A 17712-nucleotide genomic window follows, 5' to 3' on the forward strand; every position below is an offset into this window, starting at 1 on the left:
TGTAGAAGTTTAAAATGATTAATTCCCTGTAAGGCAATGGTTCCGGTCCCTATGCCGGCTGCTATGCCCCCCACTGTTATCCCTCCTAATAATAGGGCCACGGTAAAGGACATTGGCTCCCTCTGATATCGGGTTGACTTTTCTAGTACCCTATAAACATATTTAGGTTAGTGATAGTTTTTACTTTGAGTCTAATTTTAAAGATGGCCCCCCCATCTGGTCCCAACAGGTTCCAGTGAAGTCCCCAAGCATATCCCTTCTGCCATTCTGTTACTTTCTTACCCTCATCCGTAAAGGAAATAAGGAGAGGCATAGAGGTGGTACCGGTGGAGCCCTTTTGCCATCCTCTGGTTACCTGAATCTTGTCCCATGAGGATGAAGGCTTCCAGTGAGCATCCCCTGTCGTTTCGCATCCCCATGTAAGGGAGTTCCTTTTGACTTAGCAATTTAACCAGGGAAAATGGACGGCGAAATTTCTTTCCAAACTGCTTCCTGCTGACTTTGGGACGAAGTTAGGGACCCCAGAAGGTTGAAATGCTAGTCAAAAGCAAAAAGGAATTTAGGCAATGGGGAATCCATCAGGGGCTTCTGGTTAGCAGACACTGTTGCAGAGATAGGGGGTGTCCATATCAGCAGACTAGTTCACATCCATAGCAAGTCTAGGGTTCGCAGTCTACTTAGAACAGTCTGAAGTCAGCAACTGGTACTCAGATGTCTGTCAGAAGCAGAAACCTGTTTAAGACATATTTAAACTAGGAACAGAGGTTAAAACTTATTTATAGAAGCCCACAGTGCAGAAAAAGCAGATATCTGGATATCTGTTCAAACAGCAAGAACATATTTATAACTTTGAGTCCTAGCAAAAACTACAGATTTGGGCTATAAGCATGTACATTTTTCTTCTGTCCAGAGAGCTAGGTATGGATTGGACAGAGGTGCCTTTGGCCTGATGAAAAGCCCTTTAAGTTTGTACTTAGATGACAACCAAAATAAACTTAAAAACCTTGAGCTTGTGCCTGAACAGTAGATAGTCATTATTTTATCAGCTAACATACTGACTAGTCTATAGTGGATCTGACTGTCTGATGCTGTCAAGCTGACAACCAGTAATATTTCAGAGATCTGAGAAGGGTATATTTTATCCGAATCTACTAAAAAGGACAGAAGCCAGTCAGAAGCAAGTCCATATACAGTTAGCCAAACCCAAGTTTCTCCATTACCGTTGGAGGCAGCTGTCTCAAAGAACAGCAATCTTCGCCAGGCCTATATTGTGAGAGGTTTTATTTTCTCTCTGTGGAAGAGGGACATGGAAAAGACTGACCTTGTTTTGTCTAGGCAAAGGGGTACAATCAATTTTCCAGCGTCCAGCAGCTTTGTCCACAGTCTCGGCCAGGTTCTGGCAGGCGGCAGGTTTCATATCTGAGCATCTGCTCATTGGTCCAGGTGCAGGAACTGAGGTGCCTGTAATCTTCGGGTCATTGTCAGGATCTGGCAGTCTGTCTGACATTATAAACTTTAAAGATAACAATTTAAATGCCATATTCTGAAGATCTCTGAAGCATTAGAGGTCTGTTTGTCTGTTTTAATTACTTGCCTTAAGCACACATTAAGTATACAGGTGGCTAGGTAAGGTCTTATTTCTGTAAATAATTTTTAGTCTGACTGTAACTGGTTTTAACTTAGTAAGATGTTTGAAACAGCACAGCTACCTTATATTCCTTAAACAGTAGCTTAACTTCTTTCTTAGGCAGGGTTTTTCTCTTTCTTAGGCAGGGTTTTTCTGTGACTTTGGAGCCTGTCCTGGAATTCGATCTGCCGGACCAGGCAGGCCTTGAACCCATAAAGATCTATCTGCCTCTTATTCCCGAGTGGTGGGATTAAAGGCATGTGTCACCAATGTTCTAAACTTAAGGTGTGTGCTACCAACATCCTGAGCTTAAAGGTGTGTGTTATCAACATCCTAAACTTATTTCTAAAATATAAACTGTAATATCTTATAATAGATCAGCATCTTTCATAAAACAAAAACTTTACATTGTCAGGCTTTGCTCAAAAATAATTTTAAATTGAAGCTCTTTAAGTATAAATATTAATAAAAACAAACATTAAAAAAAACTGGTTTTAAAAAGAAATTTAAATTCCCTTAAGGTCTTTCTGTAATATATAGAAGCATTAACATTGTAAATCTCAATTGAAAAACTTGTTTCTAAGATGGTACCTCTAATTTCCATGCGGTCATCTTTAGTCAAGATGGCGGTTTAAGTATTCCTTTTTTAATTTTAGCAAAATGGCGACCAGTCAAGTCATATGAACATTTTAAAACAAATATATATAAAACAGAATTAGCTTAATATGGTTAAAATTTTAGACATGAGAAACCATAGCACAGTTTACATTTTTCTCTGACTTATAATAACCTTTTTTCTGACTTTTAACAACTTTCCTCTGACCTTTTACAACTTGCTTTGACCCTCCATAACTTTCTGTAACAATCTTCTCTGCTATGACTTGCTTGCTTTAATTTTCTATAACCTTTTAGTTCATTTCTCTGACTCTCTTAGACATTCTTAGACAAGTTTCCTTTTTCCTTTCCCTCTTTATTATTTAAGTCTCCTATATTTTTTTTTCATTTCTCAGTTAACATCAAAATTTTATCAAAGTCTTTTTTACAGTTCTTAATAACTTTAAGGCCGTTTAGATGTCCGGAACAGGCCAGATAAGTTTATACGCTCGAGCTGAGGAACAAAGAGTAATTCATTTGCGTTTATGCACATCAATTACAAAACAAAGACCAAACAACACAGAACAGGTTTTCGCAGCGCAGTTTCGACAGAGAGTCGAAAGGAAGAATTGAGAGGGGGTCGGTCGAAGAAGGGGGCCCTCCTTCTTCGTCCCCAGTAAAGATTGCAAATCCCTCAAGCCGAGGGCCTTCTCCAAAGAGACTGGGAAGATGTCCAGTCATAGATCTAAGTTCAAAGTACAAATCTCTCACGCCGAGGGCTTCCCAAGTTCAAAGTACAAATCCCTCACACAACCGAGGGCTTCAAACGCTACCAGGACGTCTCCTGGAGCCGCGGTCGGGAGTCCGAACTCGTCAGTTCCTCTCGGAGCCGCCAAATACAAATGTACACAGCTGTATACTACAAACGCAAGCGCAATTCACAAAACGGATTCAGACAGACAGACGAGACGAGACAAGACAAGACAGCGGATCCGCACAACGCTTACCTCCCAAACATGGGTCGGTGGTCCCTGGGCGGGGGTCTCTATCCCGGACGAGCCCCCAAATGAAAGACCCCGAAGAGGCACTTTCGTAGAGGGAGACCCACACACCCAGGAATCAGCAAGGCCACGAACTGGATGCAAAAAACAAGAGGCTTTATTGGAGACGCGGGTACCCGGGGCGACTTAGCCTTTGTGTGGCTAAGCGCCCCAAGCCAAGGCAAAGGGGTCCTTATATAGGGAAAAAGGCACAAGCTAGGAGCAGGGATTCTATTGGATAATTCTAATGAGGCATTGTACAGAGCTATTCCCATTGGTCAATGTATATGAGGCGCTATACAGGGTTATTCAAATGAGGCAAAGTACAGAGTTATTCAAATGAGGTGAAACACAGAGTCTTTCAAATGAGGCGAAATACAGAATCATTTCCATTGGATGGTTCAAATGAGACACAGAGCCATTCCAGATCAGCATATTCTCAAGGTCTGGTGTCTGGTACAGCAGACTCAATTCCCCCCCCCCTTCCTGATGGCTGACCTTGGGGGCGGAGACCTTGGGACGGAGTGTTTCTCTTCGGGCGGGGGCTCAGGGGCAGGGCTTCAGGCCGGCTCACTTGGTGTTCGTTCTCGTGCCGGCCCACCCGGTGCTCATTCTCGGGCCTGCCCACCTGGTGCTCGTTGCTCGGCCCCAGCCTACCTGGTGCTCGTTCTCGGGCCTGCCCACCTGGTTCTCGTTGCTCGGCCCCAGCCCCGAGGCGCGGTGCCAGACGGGGCGGGCCGGGGGCGCGAGCCCTGCCGGGGTGAAGGCTTGGGAGGCCCCGGCAGCTTCGGGGCAGGGGGCTCAGGGGCATTTCGAGCGGGTCATTCACAACAATTAATGCATACTGCAAAGGAGTCAGAGCAAGTTTGATGAACAGATATTTTAATAGGAGAGTACTCACGCCATAGAGTCAGTCCCCTACAACCAGGTGAACCATGGAAAAGAGAGAGCTGCCTGTGTGCGACCCTCATATTTAAGGTCTTGCTACGTCACTGACCATGCCCTAGTGTTCTTGGTCTGCATCACTTGTGCCAGCACCCAAGAGGGCATGGCTAACATTTCCCCTACATTACAGCTTTGAAAATCCCAAGTCTGGTCATATACAAGTCAAGAGTTTTTTTCGTACATTTCTAGTATGTGCTGTAGGCGTGACTGGCTCTCCTCTTTTCACCCCAGTGATATGTGAAGTGAGAAGCACTGCAGAGGGAACAATTGTTAGATAAAATGGAACCACAAACACATCCTTCAGAAATTCTCTTTTACCTGGATTGTGAACGGTGGTGCTATCTTGTGATTTATTTTGGCAGAACATGCTACATCCTGATGATGTGAGTAAGGGGATCCCACACATGCATGGAGAAGAGCAGTGTGCAGACATTCCTTTAGGTGACATATAAACTCTGCTACTACAGCCAGGATCTAATATCTCAAGCTACAATATCATCCAGCCATGAATAGTTGGATCTTGAAAGAAAGGAAAGAAAGTGAAACCCTTATGGAAATCATCATTAACCTAAGGAATCTGAAATTTTGGAAAGCCAACATTGGAATTGATTCTTAACCAGGGATGAAATGTTCTGGGAGTAAATCTGAACACCAGGACAGTTACAGTACATACAACTGGGATGTCACAACAGACTGGTGGACACTATTCCTTTAAACATAACAAAGGGCCTTTCCGCCAACCTGATCCATAATGAGCCCCATTCACCCTGATCTCTCTGGGCCTGTGCCTGCTTGGGTTAGACATGCCCAGGCAGGGAGGAGCTCCCTGAATCTGGAAACACCACACTCTTCCTTCATGTTCCGACGACCTGATGCATAAAGAGGTGACTGACCTTCTGCTCTTACCCAACTCCCATTCAAAGCCCCATTCACCCTGATCTCCCAGGGCCTGCACCGCTTGGGGTAGACACGCCCAGGCAGGGGGGAGCTCCCTGAATCTGGAAACACCCCACTCTTCCTTCCTGTTCCCCTACAGAGGCCTAACACCTTCAGAGTGAGGAAACTACCAGGAGAGGCAAGATCATCCAGATATGTGGACATTGAATCCCTGGCCCACAAACACCACTGGTTCACAAGAGGAGATAGAGAGACCGCACCTGCACCCACTGGAAAAAGATATAGGAAGAAGGCAGAATAAGAACTCACTAAAAAACAGAAAGACCAATATGACACCACCATAATCTAGGGACTCCACACCAGCAAGATCTGAAAAGCCCAACAAAGAGCATTAAGAAGAGATGGACCTCAAAAATTATCTCAGCAAGATTATAGAGACCTTTAAAGAGGAAACAAGAAAATCCCTTAAAGAAATAGAAGAAAAAGCAAGCAAAAATTTATAAGAAATGGAGGAAAAGACAAACCAAAAAATTCAAGAAATAAACAAATCTCTTAAAGAATCTAAAGAAACCCAAGAAAAAACAACCAAACAAGTGAAGGAAGCTCTTGAAACAGTTCAAAGCATGAAAGCTGAAATAGACACAATAAAGAAAACACAGAATGAGGCGATGCTGGAAATGGAAAGGCTGGATAAATGATCAGGAACTAAAGATGTGAGTATAACTAATAGAATTCAAGAGATGGAAGAGAGAATCTCAGCTATTGAAGACTCGCTAGAGGATATACATTCATCAACCAAAGAAAACCTCAAGTCCAACAAATCCCTAACACAAAATATCCAGGAAATATGGGACACCATGAAAAGACCAAACCTAAGAATAATAGGTATAGAAGAAGGTGAAGAAACACTGCTCAAAGGTACAGAAAACATATTCAACAAAATCATGGAAGAAAATTTCCCCAACCTACAGAAGGATATGACTATGAAAGAACAAGAAGCTTACAGAACACCAAACAGACTGGACAAAAAAAAACATAACAAAGGACCATGATGAAGCTGATCCCAGCTGAGTTCCAGAGAGCTGTGAACAGATGGAGGCAGCCCGTGCATCAGGATATCACATGAAACACTGTCAGAACTCCTGTGTGAGGGACAGTGGAGAGGTGTAGGTATGAGGATGTCTCATCTTCTCCACTTTAGGGACACTGACTGTGAACAGGGAAGTCTGGGTTTAATAGACTTTCTTCTCAACTCTTTTCCCAAGTCACAAAAATCATATATATTACATTTGGTATTACTAATTGGACTAAAACCTTTCCTTTTAGAAAAATATGCAGAGAAAACTTTGAGATGAAATCGAAATAGCAGTGAGTGACAGATTGTGTGATTATCCCCAGCTTCTCCCTCTCTCATTACCTGAGCTGAGGGCTGCACAGGGCAGTGCATCACAACTGAGACCAGGTCTCCCACAGAATAGCTACAGGGACTCAGCACTGTGACTGGAGCATCCAGGCCTGAGATCCCAGGTCACAGTCAAATATTCCAGCTGAGAAAACCCCTCCCCCAGGGGACAGAAGTTACAGACAGAATTACAGATGCTGCTGCTGCTGGCTGTGATGACGATGACTGGGTGTCTGACACCTCATGTGTGAAAATGTGTGGCCTTGTTAGATGTGTGTCCATTGGATGTTGACCTTCCAATAAGGTTCCCATGAAATAAACAAAACATATATGTGCAATACGACCTAACAAAGAACTTTTCCTCTACTAAGTTGGAGTCTTGTCACAGTAACTACATCGCGTGTATCACGTGGTCTCTGCAGTTATTTGAGGTCAGGACATCAAACCTTAGGGTCTCTGAGGACTCCCTCACTCTCCAGATGTCTCTCTCACCTACTACATTTTCTTTCCTGGTGAAAGTTGGGTCTACAGCGCCCCCTGCTTGTCCTGAACATCCTCAGATTGAGGTTGTTTCTGGGCACACAGGGAACCAGCTCACTGTGTCTGCTGCAGTGTAAGGCAGGGCTGTGTCTTCAGTGGGAGCAGAGCTCAGCTTCAGGGAGAACTGGTTCTTGAATCTGTCCACTGACACACTGAGGGGCTTCCCAGTGACTGCAAACTTTCTGCAACCTTTATCCTCCATTCTCTGACATCGTGCAGGTCCTTCCTGAAGGGGAACAGCCAGAGGATGATCTCAGCTCTAAAGACCAAGGTGTTTTGTTTTGTGACCCAATGAATTTATCCAGGACCCTGGAAGTAATCCTGAGAGTTAGAATGTTTAATTGCACTTTGTGATTTCTGTTTGTTCCTACTTGAGGCAGGGTCTCAAATGGTCACAAGTGCTCTGGATCCAGCTGTGTCCTGAGACTACCCTTGACCTGCTAATCTTCCTTGTCTACACTTCCTGGTGTTCAGATTGTGAGCTTCATACTAATAAAACAGATGGTCCCAGGAAATGACATTTTCTTTATTACCTTGTAATTCGTTTTGAGTTTGTGAGTGGCTGTTTTCTTCCACCGATTTACCCATATATTTCCATTTGCAAGTAAATATGAGAATTTCCAAGTGTTCAAAATATTTACTCCAAAATATTTACGCAATACTTGTAAAAGCATACGCTCACATTATTACCAAGATGGGATCATTTGGGTCAGTGTTGTCAACTTAGTACTGCTCTGTCTCTGAATCCTTCAGGCAGATTGACCAGGAAACTTCTGAGTATAGTCAGAAAGAATTCATAACCAAAGGCAACCAGATCGGGATCTGAGAATCCACAGCAGAAGCTCACAGGAAGGACACTGACCAGACCACACAGCAGCCATCCCTTGGCTCCAGATGAGCGGCTGAGCTCTGAGTTGGTGCACAGAAGTCAGAACTAGAGTTATCTAATTTAACACAGAAGCAGAAGATGACATGTTGAATGCAGTAATGAAAATAATTTAATTATAAATTCAATCCTATCACCTCTTAGCCTTATATTCACAGCCGTGCAGAAGAGGAGAGGGGTTTGGACAACACAAGGTGCTTACTGTGACGGAGCCTGGCTCCATTTCCACTTGGTTCTCTCTGATGTAGTAACTCTGTTCCACCCGAGGGTCTTCCCTGACCTCACGATGAGACAAAAGTCCATCTGAGTTTCCTGAGCTTCCCCAGTGGCTGATCGTGGTGACCACAGGGAATCACTCTTGTCCTCAGAGTCTTTCTGCATTTTGGTCAGGTAGAAATAGGTGACATATTTGGGGTTTTTTTCCAGGTTTGCTTTTTTAATTAACTTTTTTTTAGTTTTTAATTATGGGCCTGTGTCTATGTGAAGGATCAGTACACATCCCAGTGCAGGTGCTGGTGGAGTCCAGAAGTGGATGTCGGGTCTCCTGGAGCTGGAATTATGGGTAGTTGTGAGCTGCCTGAGTGGGAAGCTGAGAGCCAAATCAGGTTCCGTTTAAACGTTACAAACTCTTAAGCGCTGAACCAGCTGCTGGGAGTTTTCTTGGCTGTGACTAGTGCATGTTTCCAAAATACATGTATTCATGCATGATGTGTTTTTTGTAGATTTCAAAGTGAATGTTTAAAATACAAAAGCTCAACACTAATTGGGGACAGTTTTAATTTTGGTTTTGCCTATTTGACTTATTCAGTCACCTGTCCCTCTTGGCATCCTTTTGTTCCCATTCTCCTCCTTTCTTCCTTCCTTGGTGTCCTGTGCATCCTTGTCAGACTCTGTGACATAAAAGCAGGTAGAAGGGAATGTCCTGCTCAGGAAACAGGATGGATTTCAGCTGAAAACAGCTAAGAGAAAGCAGGAGCAGGGTGAGCTCCCTGCCTGTACTGGGCTGCTGAAACACACAGCATGGTCCCCTGCAAAAGGCTTTCTCATGACCTCACATACCCCTAAAGATAAGCCAGAGGAGGCACTGGCACCTGTCCTGATGGCCTTAGCGGTCATTCACCCGCCCTGTGCTGCAGTCTTCCTATAGTTTTCTACCTGGAGAGGCACAAAGTTTTCATTCCTTTTCTAAGTAGTTGAGAAAGCTCTATAGAAACACATCTCTATAGAGTTTACTGCTCTTCCTATGAAACTTCATGCAAAACTATTTTATTTTCTCCATGTGTGGGAATGATACCAGGGCCTCCTTCTCTATGCTAGGCAGATGCTCTACCACTACTCTTCCCTGGGAGATTCTTTTTTTTGCTTTCATTTTTTAAGACCTTACATATTTAATAGAGTGCGTTACCCCTGTACAAATGGAAAAAAATTAAGTTCAACATTTCTAGACCAATATGGCTGTTCATTTCTGTACAATGCCAACTCAACACGGTAAACTGGGATACTTTTTTCCAAAGTTGACAGCACAGCTAAAGTTTCCAAAAATTCTATATATATATATATATATATATTATATATATACCAATAATAGCAGTATGTTATGCATCAATAGCAGCAACAACTTTTCCAGGTTCTGCAGTCATTAAGAACGTTCATCAAAGCAAAGTCATCAATTTTAGAGGCATGATCAAATCCTAGAGTCTATAATTATAAAAGTTTCCCTTAGAAAAATCATGTTTTAGAGGGCAGCCAGATAAAAGAGGAAAAAAAATCAATTATGTTTGAACCTGGGCTTTATGCATGCTGAGCGCTCCCTGCTGGTCATGGGAACCCGACAGGGAGGTTTTTGTCTGGGCTCACACTGGAGACTCCTCACTGTGTCTCTTGTACAGTAATAAGTGGCCGTGTCCTCAGTTCTCAGGTTGTTCATTTGCAGGTAGACCACGCTTTGGGAATCATCTCTGGAGATGGTGAATCTGCCTTTCACTGAATCCACGTAATAGGTTGCATAATTATAACTTTTACTTCTTATGCTAGGAACCCACTCCAGCCCCTTTCCTGGAGCATGGCGGACCCGGTACATGGCAGCATCACTGAAAGTGAATCCAGAGGCCTCACAGGAGAGTTTCAGTGACCCTGCAGGCTTCACCAATCCTCCACCAGACTCAACCAGCTGCACCTCACAGTGGACACCTGCAAACAGAGAGGATCCTGATGAAGAAACTGTCACAAAGTCTACTGTCTCTCTCACTCATGTCTCCTCACACACTCAGCATCCCGTGCTATCTACCTTTTAAAAGAGCAACAAAGAAAACCCAGTGCAGCCCCAACACCATGTTGATTGTCGTGTTTTCAGTGCTGGTCACTGGATGGGAAGACAGGGCTAGAGTCCTCTGCCTGACCTGCGGGGTGAAGGCAGGGCTGGTTTTTATGAGCAGAGGGAGGCAGTATTTGCATATCTTCCTGATATATCTTATTCTCTGGTGTGTGTGGGCCTTAGAGGCAGCAGGAAATCTTGCAAATATCTGAGAGATAATGAAAAGTTATGACCATGATTTCATTAAAATATTATTCATTTTTGTAAAAAGCTTCCATATCCTAAATTTAAATTTTCCCTCTTTTACATGTAATCTTTACTGATTATCTTACCATATACTATAAAATTAATTCATTGATGTTTTAAAAATTAAAATGTTCAATTTGATAATTCAAGAGGAACTGATGGAAAGATCAATGATTATTGAAGCATACATTAAATTACTGTAATGAAACTGGGATACGGACAGTATGGTGAAAATTTACCATGCATACTTGTTAAATAAACAGTGATAGTACAGAGGCCACTCCTTGTGAAATAGTAAAAACATCACACTGTGGATCTCGCACAGTAATTCATGGCTGTGTCTTCGTTCTTGAGGCTGCTGATCTGCAGATATGCAGTGCTGACAGACGTGTCCAAGGAGAAGACAAACCGTCCTTTGACGTCATCAGCATATGTTGGATTCCCAGTTTCAGTATTGATCCAGCCCATATACTTTAGACCCTGTCCTGGTGCCTGCTTCACCCAGGTAATTGCATATTGTGTGAAGGTGTACCCTGAACCCTTGCAGGAGATCTTCACAGACTGTCCAGGCTGCTTCAGCTCAGCTCCTGACTGCACCAGCTGGACCTGTGTTTGGACACCTGTGGAGAGAACATGGGGAAGTGAGAGGTCATAGAACTGCCTCAGTTTACCCTGCGGCTGTGGGCTCTGATGTCTTACTTTGGGCAGCTGCCAGCAGGAAAAGGAGCCTCCACACCCACTCCATGCTGTAGGAGTTTGGGGATCTGTGGTTTTCTGAGGCTAATCAGGCACTCCTTGCTCGGTGAGGGAGATGAGCCTCAGATTTCTACTCTAAATGCTTTTGCATAGAGCACATTTGAATATTACCAGGCCCTAAACAAAACTGAATGCAAATCTAATATACAAGGCTCCAAGACTCCAGGTGGCTAACACCATGTCTTCCAGCATCTGGTATTGGATTAAAGTCTCTTTATTCCAAGCACAGCCGGGTGAAACACAGGCCAGAGCTAGGTTAAGAACCCAGCCAGCGCAGCCAGAACAAAGAGAGCGCGCGGTTCCCGTGCCGCTCTTAAGAAGTCCCCTTTACGTCATCCCGGCTTTCCTTCACCCCGCCCTTATGGGCGAGTCCCCAGGTCCACCTGGTACCTGCCTCAGGACTATTGGGCGGGGCTAGGGTTACTCCCTACAATTCCCCTTTTAGTCTAAGAGAGGATTAAAACTTAATAGTGTAAAATATCCAAAACTAACAATCATAAGGGTGGAATACAAGAATATACAATAATCTGCTATGATACATCCTATGTCTATTCTAGCTAAGTCTTAACGTCATGTGGAAAAAGTGTCTAACTTGAACACCTTCTTCCAATCCCAACTCTAAACAATAAGAAAGTCATTCTTAACTAGGCTTACACTACCCTAATACACAATAATGGGGAACGGGGGCGTAGCATCTTCTAGGTTACTTCCTGCTGAAACGGGACGAAGATGGTCATGTGGGGGCCCTGTGGAAAAAAAAATGCCAGTACAGGGAAAGTCTCTAGTGAGTTATATCTAGTCCATGTTAGATGATTTGTTTGATTGAAGATCTACGTTGAAATCCTCAACTTGATTGAAGTCGTCACTCGAGGTTCTGGTTGGAGTGTCAGTCGAAACGGAGTGAGTTGAATCCAGTGTAGTCAGGAAGGTGTAGTCCAATTCCTTTTCCGGAGCATGTAGGGATTGCTGTCAGGATGGGTCTTGATGGCTGTATGGGACTCAAACATAAGTGTCATCAGAGAAATGTTCGCTTGTTTATGTATGTGTACTGGAAAAGGTACCTTGATGAACCTTGACTAACAACGATTCTGAGAGGGTGTAAAAGAAAAGCCAAGAAAAACAAAGATAGTCCTCTTATTCTTTATATATTCTGTATTATAGCAATTGGCTTCTTGATATAACACAGAAACTTTTAAATGTTGTTAAATAACATACTTGGATTTTAGAGTAGGAAAGCCAAACCCAACTCTAAATCCAGTCTCGATTTAGTTGAATAGGGACCAGGAAATAAATAGACATAGAGTTATTCGAGAGACAGCTGTAAATTTTTACCGTATATCACGTTCCTTTTGTTCGATGGTTATAGCTACGTTCTTTCCTTGAGTATCCATACATGTAATGTCCTTTGACTTATAGAGGGCAGTTCCTCAGAAAATACCTGTCAGTCATCCTTGTCGAGGGGGTTGTCTCCTTCAACTCGAATCTTGATCAATTTTGATGGTATCCAAAGATTTTCTTCTCCTGTGGAGACAAATGCAAAACCCCTACCCCAACGTAATACATGTCCAGGTTTCCATACCGAGGTCAGCACATCTTTGTAATACACTGGTTGGTTCAGTTCAGCTGTTTTTTCCGTAGTCCAGTGTCTTTCCGCAGCTGTCTGCCCACTGTCATTGGCATTAAGAAAGTTTAGCGTTAATAAGGCATTATGTAACCTATGTTTGGGGGGTTTTGACTTACCAGCTTGCCTATGGAGCATCTCCTTAAGTGTCCTGTTAGACCTTTCGACGACTGCTTGTCCTGTAGGGTTGTGTGGTATACCTGTGACATGCTTAATGTTATAATATTTGAAAAACTGTTCCATTTTTGTGGAGACATATGCTGGAGCATTGTCAGTTTTTATCTGCGCCGGTATGCCCATAACTGCCATCACCTCCAGTAGGTGTGTAATAACGGAATCAGCCTTTTCAGAGTTGAGAGCAGTAGCCCATTGGAAACCTGAGAATGTGTCAATGGTATGATGCACATATTTCAAATTTCCAAATTCTGTAAAGTGAAAAACATCCATTTGCCAGATCTCATTCCTCCGAAGGCCTTTAGGATTACATCCCGCTGGCAGTGGAGTTTGGTTATAAAAGGAACAAGTAGGACAGTTTCTCACTATCTCCTTGGCTTGTTGCCAAGTGATGGAGAAGTCCTTCTTTAAACCCCTGCTATTTACATGATGCTTTTTATGAAATTCCGAGGCTTCTAGCACAGTGCCAATCAATAAACGATCGATCTCATCATTGCCTTGTGCCAGTGGGCCTGGCAGACCTGTATGGGATCTGATATGCGTAATGTACAGTGGGTTACTTCTGTTTCTGATTGTTTCCTGTAACTGCAAGAACAACGAGGTTAGTTCAGTGTTATCAGGGACAAATTCTGTAGTCTCTATGTGCAAGACGACTCTTTCTGCATATTGGGAATCAGTAACTATATTAAGAGGTTCTGTAAAATCCATGAGCACCATAAGAATTGCATATAATTCTGCTTTCTGTACAGATGTATATGGACTTTGAACTACTTTACTTACCTCACCTGCTTTATAACCAGCCTTACCTGTTTTGTTAGCATCAGTGTAGAAGGTAAGAACTCCAGAAATGGGAGTTTGTCTTACAATGCGTGGAAGAATCCAAACCGTCTTTTTTATGAATTTAATTCTGTCGGTTTTGGGATAGTTGTTACTAATTGTTCCCAAAAAGTCAGTGAGAGCTATTTGCCAATATTCATTATCCTTCCATAGGGAGGAAATCTCATCATTAGTTAAGGGTACTATAATCTCTGCTGGGTCTTTCCCAGTCAACTGACGAAGTCTTAATTTGCCCTTTAAAATCAAATCAGAAATCTTTTCTATATACGTCTTTAACTTTTTGTTCTGCTTATGTGGCAAGAATATCCATTCCAATATAGTGTCTTCCCTCTGCATCAGAATCCCAGAAGGGTATTCTCTGGATGGCAAGATGACCAGAATGCAATCTAGATCAAGGTTTATCCGATCTACATGCGCATCCAATATTCTGTTTTCTACCCATTGTAGCTCTTTTTCTGCTTCAGCCGATAATATTCGTGGACTGTTTAAGTCCTTATCACCTTTTAGTGCCATTTTTAAATGCTTTAAGTCATGTCCCTCCACACCAATGATCGTCTGTAATTGAGATATTTCTCCTAGTAGCTTCTGAAGACTGTTAAGAGTTTGATAACGGTCCCTTCTAATTTGTACCTTTTGAGGTCTGATTCTTTGTAAGTCTATCTTATATCCTAAATAGTTAATAGAATCTCCTCTTTGTATCTTTTCTGGGGCAATTTGTAAACCCCATCTAGGCAGAACCTCCTTCACCATAGTAAACATACGTTCTAAAGTTTCCTCATTAGAATCTGCTAAAAGAATATCATCCATATAATGATAAACAAGAGATTGTGGAAATTGTTTACGAATTATTTCCAAAGGTTGTTGTACAAATTGTTGACACAAGGTAGGGCTGTTTAGCATCCCCTGAGGTAAAACTTTCCATTGGTATCTCCGAACTGGTTGTGAGTTATTAAGAGTTGGCACCGTAAATGCAAACTTTTCTCTATCACTTTCTTGTAATGGTATAGTGAAAAAGCAGTCTTTAAGGTCAATTACTATGATCGGCCATCCTTTAGGTATTAAGGAAGGCAATGGCATTCCAGGCTGTAGAGCGCCCATAGGCTGAATTACCTTATTTATGGCTCTCAGGTCTGTCAGCATTCTCCAGTTACCTGACTTCTTCTTGATGACAAATACAGGAGAATTCCAAGGGCTGGTAGATTGTTCTATGTGACCAGCCTCTAGCTGTTCCTGTACTAACTTTTCTAGAGCCTCTAGCTTTTCAGAGGTCAAAGGCCATTGCCCTATCCAGACCGGTTCGTCTGTAAGCCATTTTAATGGCAGGGCCTTTGGTTCCTCTAAAGGCCTGTCATTTGTATTTAATGTCTGTACAGCCCGGATAGTTGGTAACCATTTTCCATGGCATCTTACCCGATCTTTTCTACTATCCCGCGGTTGTCTAGAATTCGTACCCGACACTGGAGGGATGTTAATTTGAGTATTCCACTGTTGTAATAAATCACGACCCCATAAATTTATAGCAATATCTGCTACGTAAGGTTTCAATATTCCTTTTTGTCCTTCCGGTCCAATACAAACCATCGAGTTAACACTCCGCCGGACCCTAGATAGAGTTCCAATTCCTAAAAATTGTACATTGGCCTCTTTAAGTGGCCAATTCTTAGGCCAACATTTCTGAGTGATAATAGTCACATCAGCTCCAGTGTCCACCAGACCAGACATAACTTTATTTTGAATTTTAATTTGTAACTGAGGCCTTTTATCATTAATAGAAGCTTGCCAAAATACGCGTTTGTCATTTTCATTAGTCACATGTGATTCTTCATCACTATTTAAACTACCCTCTAGAGCAATATCATTTTCCACCATAGGCAAGGAATTATCTATTTGTCTTGTGACAGATTGTCTTCCACTGTTACTGGGAATGATCGAACTGTTCTCGGGGCCTGCTCGAGGCCCCTTTCCGAGTTTCCCGGCGCCAATAATTTTCCCTGAAAATCCCTAGTTGATCTGCATTCATTAGTCCAGTGTTTGCCCTTACCACATCTCCTACATAATCCAGAGGGCAACGACCTGTCGCGTGAATTTCTCTGTCTACAATTTTTCTTTGTATGTCCTATCTTACCACAGCTGAAACATCTATTCTCCTGACGCCTCCATGGACTTCCAGAGCGTGCTCTTCCTATGCGAGGCTCTGGGTCAAGGTGGCGATGAGCACTGGCCTCACGGTACCTGTGTGAGCCCCTGTAAGGTGCTCTTCCTTCCCAAGTCCTTCTGTTGCTATCTCTTCTAATCTCCTGTTGTTTATTGAAGCCTCTTGGGACAGCTTCTTCTGCCCAGATTCCAGTATCTTGTATGTTACAGTCAATATGGGCAGTATGCAAAACCCATTCTTCTAGTGGAGCTGATCTGATCTTTAGAGGCAAAAGTATTCTTTTGCACATTGGGTTTGCATTGTGATAAGCTAAACTATACACAATTGGATGTCTTATTGTTAGATCTGTTACCTGTTTGTCTACTGCTCTGGTCAATCTGTCTAAGAAGTCTTTAAATGGTTCTGTTTGTCCCTGTTCTATTTTTGTAAAAGCTTCTAGCTGTTCTCCTGATTCACGAACCTTGTCCCATGCATTTAATGCTGCTGTTCTGCATAGGGACAGTGTATGGTCGTCATATTCAGCCTGAATCTGTGGGTCAGAATAAATGCCTTCTCCTAGGATTTTTTGGAGAGGTGCATCAACTCCGTCCCTGGCGGCTTGTCGTTCTAAGATTCCAGCTTCTTCCCTGAATAATGCTCTCCATTCAATTAAGCAGGAATTATCGAGGACAGCCGATGCCAAGCCCACCCAATCTGCGGGCGTCACCCTGTTAAAAGTGGCCCAAGAATGCAACAGCTGTTTTACGTATGGGCTATGAAGACCATACGAGACAACCGATTCCTTAATATGCCTAAGATCCTTTAATTGGGTTGGTTGCCACGTATATGCTGTCTGCCCCTGGGAGTGTTTTTTAGATGATTGCTTGTCCACCACCATGGCCGGGTATACTAAAGGTGTGTGTGTAACCGCTTTAGGGTGATTGAAATACCTTCTCGAATTGTGCATCTCGGATCGAAGTGAGTCAGTGTCTTCTTGTTCAAGGTATGTCAGCCGGGTCAGAATTTCGTCACGCGAGGCTTTAATCTCATCCACCATTAAGGATTCGAGGCGTGATGTGGAATCCTCGATTTGCTTCGACAATTCTCCTGTAAGATTTTCTAGACGAGTAATACGTTCATCCCTAGCTAACATTTGGGTGGCCTGGAAATAGCCATCCAAAGATTGAAATTTAGAATCAAGATTGCGATTAATCTCTGCCATTAACTCGGTAGACATTTCCAGTTTGACCACCCTGGTTTGTAACTCCTCCTGTAATCTTTGAAGCTCAGTTCTAATTTCATTATAGTCCCTCTCACATTTCCCAGCTATTGACTTAGTGGCATTATCTGATTGTTGAAGCCTATTCTGGGTCTCTTGTACCTTAGTGACAAAGGAATAGGAGAGAGAGCCTAGCTGAGTTTCTAAGTGGCTGCATGCCATCTCTAGCGATTCACAGTCTGCTGCCTGCTTAGCCATTAAGGCATCATGGTCTGTAGTTTGTTTTGTTTGAATTATTCCCAAGCTAGATGTCAGTTCCTCATGATCTTTAGTCTGTTTAGCTTGCATTATTTCCAAACTAGATGTCAGTTCCTCATGGTCTTTAGTCTGTTTAGCGTGCAGCATTCCCAAACTAGATGTCAGTTCCTCATGGTCTTTAGTCTGTTTAGCCTGTAGCATTCCCAAACTAGATGTCAGTTC

At 42.9% G+C, this 17712-nt stretch overlaps 1 gene segment (V, D, J or C); it reads right to left on the reverse strand.

Moving 5' to 3' along the window:
- Window positions 1-10794: 10794 nt before the first annotated feature.
- LOC113838258 lies at window positions 10795-11236 on the reverse strand. The segment is given in 2 exon segments: window positions 10795-11111; window positions 11191-11236. Coding segments are annotated over 2 exon segments (363 nt in total).
- Window positions 11237-17712: the final 6476 nt, after the last annotated feature.

This window comes from Cricetulus griseus, chromosome 5, assembly GCF_003668045.3.
Source record: "Cricetulus griseus strain 17A/GY chromosome 5, alternate assembly CriGri-PICRH-1.0, whole genome shotgun sequence".
Classification (NCBI taxonomy): Eukaryota; Metazoa; Chordata; class Mammalia; order Rodentia; family Cricetidae; genus Cricetulus; species Cricetulus griseus.